This window comes from Heterodontus francisci, chromosome 29, assembly GCF_036365525.1.
Source record: "Heterodontus francisci isolate sHetFra1 chromosome 29, sHetFra1.hap1, whole genome shotgun sequence".
Taxonomy (NCBI): domain Eukaryota; kingdom Metazoa; phylum Chordata; class Chondrichthyes; order Heterodontiformes; family Heterodontidae; genus Heterodontus; species Heterodontus francisci.
Window position 1 is genome coordinate 4,738,221 of NC_090399.1, and position 12,106 is coordinate 4,750,326.

Below are 12,106 nucleotides of genomic sequence, written 5' to 3' on the forward strand. Positions count from 1 at the left end.
GGGACTCCAGTGAAATGATCAAAAACGCACCAGCTCCGTTTGAAAATCCCCCGAAACATAGAAATATACGTGTGAACGCAAACTATTTCTGGGTGATTATTGAAATCAGAACCACACACGGAACTCTGGCTAGGATTTGTTGTTGATATGAGTGGACGGGCCAGTCTGGTATTCCTCTCTCTGCTAAGTCAAGAGGAGGCATTAACTCGTGTACAAATATCACCTGCATTAAAGTATCAGAGATCAATAGTCGATTGATGGGTGAGGTGAACCGTCCATCCACGAGTATCAATAACAGTCATTTCAAGGCTGTAGACAGAATTATTGTCTGACCCACACACCATATACCCTACTCAAATAGATACATCAAATTAGTTGCGATAAATAATATTTCAGGACAAACAAGAGTAAGAAACATAATCATCAGGATAGCCTTTTGAAGCTAAGTGAGGTAGCGGGCCAGAAATTGGGAATGAAGCTGTTGGATTACTCCAGCAAGTATCCAGAGCAGAAACGATTAGCTTACAGCCTCTTCCTTTGGGGGCAAACCGCTGTTGTTCTACAAACCCAACCGGGGTCAGCAGTGGAATTCTCGGGACACACACATCGGGATTGCATCCTGTGCTTCTTCGTGATCTTCTGCCTTAATTTCACTGGAATATCGGCAGAAACTCCGGTGAAAAGGGGAAAGGGGCATTAATGACGTTTTTCGAGCTTTTGTGTTTCACTCCACAGAAGAGGAAACGGGCAACCAGTCATTACGGGAAAATCAGAAAGGCCATGGTGAAACTTTAAGGGTTGAGGTTAATGGGTGAGATATTTTGGAGTGGTCTGATGTTCCGGTGGGAGGCAGTTAGGAGGCGGACAAGGTAACCCTGAACAAAATCTAGAAGGAATATAAGAAAAAGCATAGGGACGGCTCTTAGCCTGATGGAATTGAAGTTAGGCCATAGACCAGTGGTACTGAATGTGGGGATAAGGAGCTGGGAGTTACATTAGTGAGCTCCCAATTTCTCGCCGTAACCTAGGTGGAAACGGCAGAAAAATTGCGCAGAGGGCTAAACTGCACTGACGTTCGGGCGCATGACTTTTAGAATCTCAACATAACTTCTACCCCAAACTATCGTGCGATTAAAGAGGTTAAAGGTCAGCCACCGGTTTGACGACAATAATTTTGTTTTCTGCTGTAAGCAGGGTAGAAATAATCGGTTGCGGGCTTTTGTTAGGTGATTGATTTTTTAAAAATTCATTATTTGTGGGAAGTGGGTGTCGCTGGCTAAGCCAGCATTTGTTGCCCATCCCTAATTACCCTTGAACTGAATGGCTTGCTAAGCCATTTCAGAGGACTTTTTTTTTTACGAGCCCATCACATTGCTGTCGGTCTGGAGTTACATGTAGGACAGACCAGGTAAGGACGGCAGATTTCCTTCCCTAAAGGACATGAGTGAACCAGATGAGGTTTTTTTAAACAACGATGGTTCCATGGTCATCATTAGACCATCATTTGATCATCATCATTTTAATTGCAGAACCCATGTCCCCAGACCATTGGGTTGGGTTCTGGTTTATTACTCCAGTGACATTACTACTCTGTCATTGCATCCCCAGAAAACTGCAAGAAAATTGAAAGTCCTAAAAGCTGGAAATGCCTTAGGGAGAAAAGGAAGATTTGGGAGGCTTGGGGCAGTCGGAACAGACTTTCTGGTCAGGCTACGGATGAGCAAATCGAACCATTAACATTATTCACCCTCTTGATGGAGGCCGGTAAACGTGATCGGTGCTGATTTGGGCGCGGGGGTGGGGAACTGTTGGAGATAACACTGGACAAAGTGGCTGCACTTCTTCGAATATATAATTTCCCCTGAACCAGGATAAGTAGCAGAGTGAGCAGCAGAACAGCAAATGCATAATTTGCTCTTCAGCCATACCATGCGAACATACAAATTAGGAGAAGAAGTAGGCCATTCGGCCCCTTGAGCCTGCTCCGCCATTCAATAAGACAATGGCTGATCTGTTTCTGTCCCGAATTACACACTCCCATCTCCCTCTGCTAATATTGAGTCTCTTGCCTAACAAAACTCTTATCTACCTCCGCCTTAAAATGATTCAATGACCCCGCCTCCAATAACTTCCGAGGCAGAGAGTTCCAAAGTCGCAGAACCCTCTGAGAGAAAAAAAATTCTCCTCATCTCTGTCCTAAAAGGGCATCCCCTAATTTTAAAACAGTCCCCCCTATTTCTGGACTTACCCACAAGGGGAAACATCCGTTCCCCATCCACCTTGTCAATCAAGTCTCCCCTCACTCTTCTAAACTCCAGTGAAAACAAGCCCAGTGTGTCCAACCTTTCTTCATAAGCCAACCTGTTCATTCCAGGTATCAATCTAGTAAACCTCCTCTGAACCGCCTCCAATGCATTTACACCCTTCCTTAAATAAGTAGACCAACACTGCACACAGTATTCGAGATGTGATCTCACCAATGCCCTGTATAACTGAAGCATAACATCCTTACTTTTATTTTCAAATCTCCTCGTAATAAAAGATAACCTACTATATTACTTGCTGTATCTGCATGTTAACATTTGTGACTTATGCACTAGAACACCTAGATCCCTCTGCACCTCGGAGTTCTGCAATTGTTCCCCATTTAAGTAATACTCTGCTTTTTTATTCTTCCTGCCAAAGTGAACAACTTCACATTTTCCCACATTATACTCCTTCTGCCTGATTTTTGCCCACTCACTCAACCTATCTATATAGGTCTGCAACCTCCTTATGTCCTCTTCACAACATACCTTCCAAGCTATTTGTGTGTCATCTGCAAATTTAGCTACCATGCTATTGCTTCCCTCATCTAAGTCATTGATATAAATTGTAAAAAGTTGAGGCACAGCACAGACCTCTGCCAGTCTTCACCCATCATATCCTGCCAATCAGAAAAGGACCCATTTATGTATACTCTCTGTTTTCTGCCAGTCAGTCAATCTTCTATCCATGCTAATGTGTTACTGCCAAAACAATGAGCTCCTACTTTGCGCAGTAACCTTTTATGTGTCACCTTGTCGAATGCCTTCTGGAAATCCAAGTACAGTAAGTGAAGAGGCTCTTCTTTGTCCACAGCAGATGTTACTACTTCAAAGCACTCCAATAAATTGGTTAAACATGATTTCCCTTTCACAAAACCATGCTGACTGTTCCCGATTACCTTGAGGTTTTCTAAGTGCCCAGCTAAAGCCTCCTTAATGATCGATTCTAACACCTTCCCCACGGCAGATGTCAAGCTAACTGGCCTATAGTTCCCTGTTTTCTGCCCCTCACCCTTCTTGAAGAGAGGGGTTATATTTGCTACTTTCCAGTCTGATGGAACATTTCCGGAATCTAGCGAATTTTGAAAAATTAACACCAACGCATCTACTACCTCCTTTGCCACCTCTTTTAAGATCCTTGGATGAAGTCCATCAGGACCTGAGGACTTGTTAGCCCAGCTCCATTAATTTGGTCAGTACTGCTTCCCTGGTATTGTAATTTCACCAGGTTTCTCTCTTCCTTCCACCTCCTGAATTACAGCTATTTTGGAACGTTTTTTGAATCCTCTTTACTGAAGACAGAAGCAAAATATTTGTTCATTTCATCTGCCACTTCCTTATTATCTACTATTAACTCCCCATTCTCACTCTCTAGAGGACCAACACTCATTTACTTACACTTTTCCTTAAAATACCTGTAGAAACTCTTGCTATCCGTTTTTACATTTCTAGCTAGCTTCCTCTCATACTCGAATTCCTTTCTCCTGATTAACCTTTTAGTCATTCTCTGCTGTTCTTTATATTCTTGCACACTCTGTCTAATCTATTGCATATTTCCAGGCTCTGCGTGGTTTCAGAGATTACTTTTTTATTTGGTCATGGGATGTGAGTGTCGCTGGCAAGGTCAACACTTGTTGCCCATCCATAATTGCTCTTGAAAAAGTGGTGGTGAGCTGCCTTTTGAACTGCGGCAGTCCATCTGATGCGGCTACTCCCACAGTGCTGTTAGGAAGGGAGTTCCAGGATTTTGCCAGCAACAGTGAAGGATTGGCGATCTATTTCCAAGTCAAGATGGCTTGGAGGGGAACTTGCACGTTGAGTTTCACCCTTGCATCTGCTCCCTTGTCCTTCTAGGTGAACGAGGTCGTGGATTTGTAAAGTGCTGTTGAAGGAGGCTTGGTGAGTTGCTGCAGTGCATCTTGTAAATGGTACACACTGCTGATACTGTGTGCCGGTGGTAGAGGGAGTGAATGTTGAATGATGCTGATCAAAAGGTTGCTTTGGACTTGATGTTGTTATCCGAGCTGCAAGTGGCGGGTATTCCACCACACGCCTAAGTTGCCTTGAAGATGGGCAGACTTTGAGAAGTCAAGAGGTGAAATTTCAGCCTCTGACCTGTTTTTGCAGTCACAGTATTTATGTGGCTGGTCTATTTATGTTTCTGGTAATGGCAATCCCCAGATGGGGGAATTCAGCGATGGTAATGCTGTTGAATGTCAAGAAGAGATGGTTAGCTTCTGTCTTGTTGGAGATGGTCATTGCCTGGCACTTGTATGGCCCGAATGTTACATGCCATTTATCAGCCTAAGCCTGAATGTTGCTGCATTTGGACACTGCAATCATCAGCGAACATCCCCACTTCTGACCTTATGATTAAGTTCAGGTCATTGATGAAGCAGCTGAAGATGGTTGGGCCTAGGACACTACCCTGAGGAACTCCTGCAGTGATGTCCTAGATCTGAGATGATTGACCTCCAGCAACCAGAACCATCTTCCTTTGTGCTAGGTATGACTCCAACCAGTGGAGGCTTTTCCCCCCGATTTCCATTGACTTCAGTTTTGCTCGGGCTCCTTGACACCAAAGTCAGTCAAATGCTGCCTTGATGTCAAGGGCAGTCACTCTCACCTCTGGAATTCAACGCTTCTGTCCATGTTTGGACGAAGGCTGTAATGAGGTCAGGAGCTGAGTGGCCCTGGCGGAACCCAAACTGAGTGTCACTGAGCAGGTTATTGCTGAGCAAGAGCCGTTTGATGGCACTCTCAATGACACCTTCCATCACTTTACTGATGATCGAGAGTAGACTGATGGGCCGGTGATTGGTCAGATTGGATTCGTACTGCTTTTTGTGGAATGGACATATCTGGACGATTTTCCACATTGCAGGGTAGATGCCAGTGTTGTAGCTGTACTGGAAGAGCTTGGCTAGGTGCGCGGCAAGTTCTGGAGCACAGGTCTTCAGTGCTAGAGCCGGGTTGTTTTCAGGGCGCATAAACCGCATAAAAGGGATTAGAAAAAAACAAAGCGAACATTTGGAAAAATTTGACTTTGTGTCTTGTCGATGCCTTCCTGACTTCCCTGAATTTTTTTCTGGATGATTTCGAACTTCCTACAGCCTTATGGTGCTCATCAAAAGGCCACCTTACCTTGAGCAAGGAGAAGGCATCCTGCTGGGTTAACTGTGAGTGTACGCTTGTTAACTTTTCCTCCGTATCATTTAAATGCTCTTGAATATCCCGAAGATTTGACTCCATTTTCTTTAAAATGTCCTCTTCTTGATCACCCAGCTCTTTGGCCAAAGACCGCTCTTTATCATCTAGAACAGTGCGAAGTTTGGTGAATTCTGCCGTGATGTGTTTTTGCAAAATGCTGGACTGTTCCTGAAACAAACAAAGACAATGAGCCGTGGAGTATTTAATTCGGGAAGTTAATGCCACAGAACCTGGTCCCAGCATTCCCACAGGGTAATCTGAATTTACCTGGATTTCGGAGATGCTTTGCTGTTGCTTGAGTAAAATGTTTTGTATCGACGACTTTTTCTGATTCAGGGTCTGTAAATTCATCCGCATTTTTTCCTGCAGTTAAAATCGCAGTGTAAAGGGGCTGCTTAATGGTGGCGAATTAACAATGAAAGTGACACCTAAACATCCTCCTCCCCACCCCCACCCCCCCCCCCCCCCAAACACACCCCCCACCCCTACCCCCACCCCCGCAACTCTCTCGTTGCTCCCTTACCTTGTAAATCTCAACCGCTTCGTTAATCAGCATAAAGTTGTGGGATTTATGGCTCCGTCCATCTCTGCGATCTAGACACATCACACAGATCAGTTTCTTGTCAGTTTCACAGAACAGTTTCAGTTCTTCCTGGTGCTCGTCGCAGTACGGGTTGAACGCTTTGCTGGTGTCTGTTGACTGCTTCATGTTTAAGCTTCTTATTTTGTTAGATAACACTCCCAAAGCTCGGTTGGCTTTCAGGCTCTTGTCTCGGAACACTTCCCCGCACTCTGGGCAGAACGCTTTCTTCTCTTTTTCCCAGCACTGTAAGATACACTGACGGCAGAAATCGTGGCCGCATTCGAGCATAACCGGATCGGTAAAGATTTCGAGGCAAATGGGGCAATTCAGCTCATCCCCCAAGCTCAGGCTTGAGGTCCCAGAAGCCATGCTGGGCTCCACAGCTTCCTGCCTCAAACTGCATTCACTTGCAGTGTTGCTGTGCTATGGCGCTGCCCCGCCACTCTCCGCGGTGGCATCAGAGGGAATAACTGCGTGTGCAAAGCTCTTCCAGTCTTCAGCGAGATTGCCAGGGAAGAGCTGCACCGTAAACCCGTGATTTCTCTAGCGTGTGGGGGAAGGGAGACAGTTCCTTGTCTTTAAGCAACTAGAAACTTATGTTCTTTCCATTTATAGAACGTCGCATGTCAGGGGTGGGGCGCTCATCCGTCGCAGGTCCTGGCGTTCGGAAGGTGCTGAATTTAAAACAAAAAGAATCCACGTTAGATCTTTATAGAATTCCAAATGACTTATGTGTCTTCATTAAACCATTACTGAATTAGCAAAGTGTCTCAGCCAGTGAAACGATAAACCTCTATTAGCTAAACGATGAACTTGAAATTACAATCGGGCTCATTAATTAAATAGATCAAATATTAAAATTCGTTATTCAAAATGTTCGGTGGAATTTGAGGTGGCAAAACGGGAGAAGATGACCTCTATTCCCAGCACTTTCCTTTTCTCGATGTTGGTGAAATTTCAACATTTTTTTTTAACTTTAGATTTTCGCGTCCTCAGCTTTCCCGCTTTTATTGGATCCGCCAACAGGGTGTGCAAAATAACTCTGAGGTTGCTCTGCAGATCTCATTGTTCCAGCGGAATTTGTAGGATTTCATTTTATACAGATATGCAATCAGTAACCTTCAAAGAATTTTATTTCCCCGAAACAATATTCAAAGTTACTTTCTCTCCCAAGAAAACAACGTCTAACTTTCTACAACGCTTTCCACTTTGCTGACTGAAAAGGGTTGGAGAGGAAATTGTCCGGGGCATTTCCCCCTTATTCGCCTTGTTTGTTTCTAACCTGCTTCTGTTTTTCCCTAACAGGTGATTGCTTGGCCGTGAGGGGTGAGGGTTTTGGGAGATGATGCGGGAGGGGAAGGAGTATTTATTCCTGATATTCCGCCATCGTGAGTATGGGACGGGATTAATGGGTCAGTTGGTCACTTCCTGCTCATACATTTCTGATGTTAGTAGGTGGGTGGCCGATACGATTTAACAGGGATAGGATTTAGTTCTGGTTGGTGGAGCAAAACGGGCGATATCTCATCAGCCGCCTGTTATACGCCATGGCCGTTATTTAATTCCATTGACTGCAACAGAACGGAATATCGGACGGGGCGTATCATGGGCAGTCACTGTCATACCTTCCGTTTTGCGACAAGACGAATTGCTAGCACGGTAACGCTCGAATTCGGCTGTCAGCCGAAACAACAGGTGAGCAATGCGTCAGCATTTCGGTGACCCCAAATCCTGTCTGTCCATTACAGTGGTCGTGGGAAATTGTAGATTGGCCAATCCGGGGCGGGGTGGGGGGGAACCCAGGGTTGCTCTCCGAGACCCTGGGGTGATCTCGGTATCTGAGGCTGTGGTGGTCAGAATATTCTTATCACTGTTTTAAGAATTTGTCCGGAAGCATCCAAGCAGTCCAGCTATTTTCTCGCTAACCTGTGTGCTTTGCTTTAGCCCGCAGAGAGACTGAACATGCTCATAGTTGCTGTCCAGGGAATGCAGGTAGGGAAAGAGGGAGATTCTAGATTTCACAGGCAGCCTGTGTGTGACTTCGTGATCAGAATGATTGTTTAAAAGACAAGGCCCAAGACTTCAGTTGTGTGGCTGACGAATTGGGATTGCTCTCCTTAGAGCAGAAACATTAAGGAGATATTAAATAGAGGTGTTCACAATTATGCATTCTTGTGACAGTGTAAATGACAGAAACCCGCTTCTACTGGCAGGAGGACAGGTAACCAGAGGACACAGTAATTAGCAAAAAGGACCAGAGGCGGGGTGTGAAGAATATCTTTTACACGGAGATTTGTTGTGATCTGGAATGCAATGTCTGAACGGGCGGTGGAAGCAGATGCACTGGTAGCTTTCAAAAGGGGGGGTTGGATAAATACTTGACGAGGGAAAATGTAAATATATAGGGAACGAGCGGGGAGGGGGCGTGGTGTGACTAATTGTTAGCTCTTTTCAAAGAGCCGTCGTAGGACTTGATGGGCCAAATGGCCTCCTTGAGCACTGCATGATTCTACGATATTGCACCGGAGAGACATGTTTCATTATTGTTTCAAAAGAAAGCAATCGCATGCAGTGTGTTCTCGGGAAACACGTTCTGACCATGCTGATACGGTGAAGTTGTTCAGCAAGGTCAGCATTGCTATGAAGTAACCGAGTGTTATAACAAAAGGCAGATTTGTAATTGTCACGTTGTACAGGGATGGTTACTTAGAAATCACAAGGACGTTTAGAAACAGATGCAAAGTTCTGGTTGACCTCCAAAGTTATGTGGGGGGGGGGGGGGGGGGGGGATTCCGACGGCCGCTCGCCGGAGCAAAGACAAGAATATATTTGGAAAGAACAAGGTATTTTGCTGCACCCAACGCACAATGGAAACACTTCTCCCCCCACACCCCCCCCCCCCCTCAGCTTTCCAAAAAGCCAGAAAAAATATACTGACCCATTTTAAAAAGGCACGACTGTAAATTTAAAGGAAAATTCAAATAGCATTCAAACATTCACAGACAATATGCTCCCAGTAAAACATTCTGAAATGATGTTGTGAAATCCTTTTTGTTAAATAGGTGGACTCAAAGCACAAATTTCACAGGAAGATTCCTTAGCCCTTTTAAAATGCTATTTCCCGAACTCTCCGCAACATACTGGCGGAATCTTCAATCCTGTTCCTACAACTACGTGTCACCCAACTTGCTGAACTGATAAAATAAAAGCAAAATACTGCGGGTGCTGGAAATCTGAAATAAAAGCAAGAAAAGCTGAAAACAAGAAATTCTTATTGTTGAACTGATGACTGAATACTAACTGCAGGGGGAGAATGATTTCTTTATTAAGGTATCAAATGATAATTAAGTTTCTCCAGACAAACTTGGAAATAGTCCTGACTTTTAGCAAGCTTGATTGTGGAATGAGAGAAAAACATTACAATTCGATTCTTGCATAGTTGTAGGAACAGGGTTGGCGGATTTGGACCACAATTCCACTTAGAGCACGTGGTTACCCCAGCATGTCACGCCGCGCACTCCCCACCCTAACACTCTCTATGTCATCTTGCAGAGCAACCAATAAAAGAAGACTTTGGCCTAAAATTCTGCTCGCGTTGGCCGGGTCTCCCAGCATAACTCGGGTGGGAGATCAGCGTCAATCCTGGCAATGGAGTAAATGGTCTGAAAGTGGACCTTTGCGTCGTCTTCCAAGGGGTTTGAAGGCAACCAAGGGCAGCAACATGGAGAAACCAGAGGACCACAGGCGACATTTGAGGGCCTGGTTATACATCTCTGGGGTCCAGAATGGGGGCGGGGGCGGGTGCGGTGGATATTCTCGGAGTTCCGCCTATTACTTGCTGGAACTTCATCCAAAAATGGCTGAAAGCCCGAAGAACGGCGCAAACCTCCCTGCACAACCTTTCTTTGGATTTCCCCTGTTTTCGACGCACAGTGGCGCAGTGGTTAGCACCGCAGCCTCACAGCTCCAGCGACCCGGGTTCAATTCCGGGTACTGCCTGTGTGGAGTTTGCAAGTTCTCCCTGTGTCTGCGTGGGTTTTCTCCGGGTGCTCCGGTTTCCTCCCAAAAGCCAAAAGACTTGCAGCTTGATAGGTAAATTGGCCATTATAAATTGTCACTAGTATAGGTAGGTGGTAGGGAAATATAGGGACAGGTGGGGATGTTTGGTAGAAATATGGGATTAGTGTAGGATTAGTATAAATGGGTGGTTGATGTTCGGCACAGACTCGGTGGGCCGAAGGGCCTGTTTCAGTGCTGTATCTCTAATCTAAATCTAATCTAACGTCTCAGATCGAGAGCGTCTCCCGGGAGATTTCCACCCCTCCCCCCCCACCCCCATTCTCCTTTCCCAAGCTCTACTGATTCAGTTAATTTCCTTCCTAAATGTAGTGAATGGCTCCGAATTGATCATGGTCTCTGATTGTCTGTCCTGCCAATTCTCCTATGGGGTTGGGTGGTGCGGGTGATGGGAGTGCTGGGGTTAGCCACATGAATGATTGGATCAAGATGCTGTCGGCCATCCCCGATCATTCTCGCCAGTGGGATCTCCCTGGGTTTCTCTTCATCTGCGGAGGACCCCAGAAACCGCGGGGAAAGCAGTCGATTCGCCAGCCCAAGTTGTGGCGTACGCCGTTGGGCAAAACTCGAACAGAGACTCAACCTCTATGTGTTAAACCCATCACGTCCTGGACACTTACCAGGAACACCATCGGCTGCATTGCTCCGCCCCTCAGATCCGGCAGGGAAATCTTATTGGAATTCCGTATATGGGATAAATAGAAGTAGCTACTTTGTTTAAAGACGGCTAACGATCTCCCTTCGCCCATGCGCTGAAGATAAACCACTACACTGATATCAAAGCCACATTTTATTTCACCCGCAGTTAACTAATTTTGATAGTACAGCAGCTACGGGGAGTGAGTGCAGTTTGAACTATGGCCTCTGAGTACAAGACTTTGGAAGCTGAATTAGATTGCCCGATTTGCAGTACAGCCGTTACTGATGCGGTAACGTTCGAGTGCGGGCACACCTTCTGCCGTGACTGCATCGCAGATTACCAGGCAAAAGACGGGCGCACGTTCTGTCCGAAATGTAGCATGTACACAGAACCAAAAAAGCAAAAAGACGACCAGGTATCGGAGAATCTAGTTCTGAGACCGAAGGATCCATCAGTGGCTAAGAAAGGAAAAACAGGAAGTCATCTCATTTGCGAGGAACATCAGGAGGAGGTGAAGTTGTTTTGTGAAACCGAGCGGAAATTGATCTGTGTGAACTGCCTCGATAGGAGGGATGAAAAAAGTCACACGGCTCATAACTTCATGTTGCTGAACGAAGCTGCTGACATCTACAAGGTAAGGAAGGGGCCAAGCAGACTTTGTGGCCGAGCTTGAATGTTATTTGGCTTGTCGCATCGTTCTTTAACAAGCATTTTCCCCACTGTGAATTTCAATTCCAGGAAAAAATGAACACAGTTATATTTTCTCTGAAGCAGAGGAAAACTTCTTTTCAAGATTTTGAACTTAAACAGCAGGAAAGCATCTCCGAAGTGAAGGTAAATTCTCAGTGGGCTGACGTGGGCTGCACCTGTATGGGTCGCAGGTTATGAAGCCCCGTGTCCAGTTAACTGAACACTGTAGCTGTACATTTTTCTGCAGCATGGTTTGACATTTGTTAAGCGTTGGTGATCATTGTACTTGTGACCTGGGATAGTTTTCGCTCCTCCTTTAACAAACTCTTTTTACATTTACAGGAGCAGTCGAATAAACTGCAGTCCCTCATCGACTCTGAGTTTTCTAAATTGCGCAGCCTGTTAGACGAAAAGGAGCGCAACTTGTTCAAAGAACTGCAAGCGGAAAAGGAGGATATTTTAGGTAGAATGGAGACAAATCTACGAGAAATCCGCGACAATTCACAGGACACCCAGCAAAGGTTGTCGTTCATAGAGATGCAGCTGAATGAGAAGGACGCAGTCTCTTTACTCATGGTAACGCGGCTGACTTGCTCATGA

The 12,106-nt window shown here is 45.5% G+C and overlaps 1 protein-coding gene across 1 annotated transcript; it reads left to right on the plus strand.

Moving 5' to 3' along the window:
• The first annotated feature begins 11,033 nt into the window (after window positions 1-11,033).
• LOC137345656 (zinc-binding protein A33-like) lies at window positions 11,034-12,106 on the plus strand. The gene is made up of 3 exons (XM_068008900.1): window positions 11,034-11,450; window positions 11,555-11,650; window positions 11,849-12,106. Exons 1-3 carry the CDS (start codon window positions 11,034-11,036, stop codon window positions 12,104-12,106), a joined length of 771 nt encoding a protein of 256 aa, XP_067865001.1.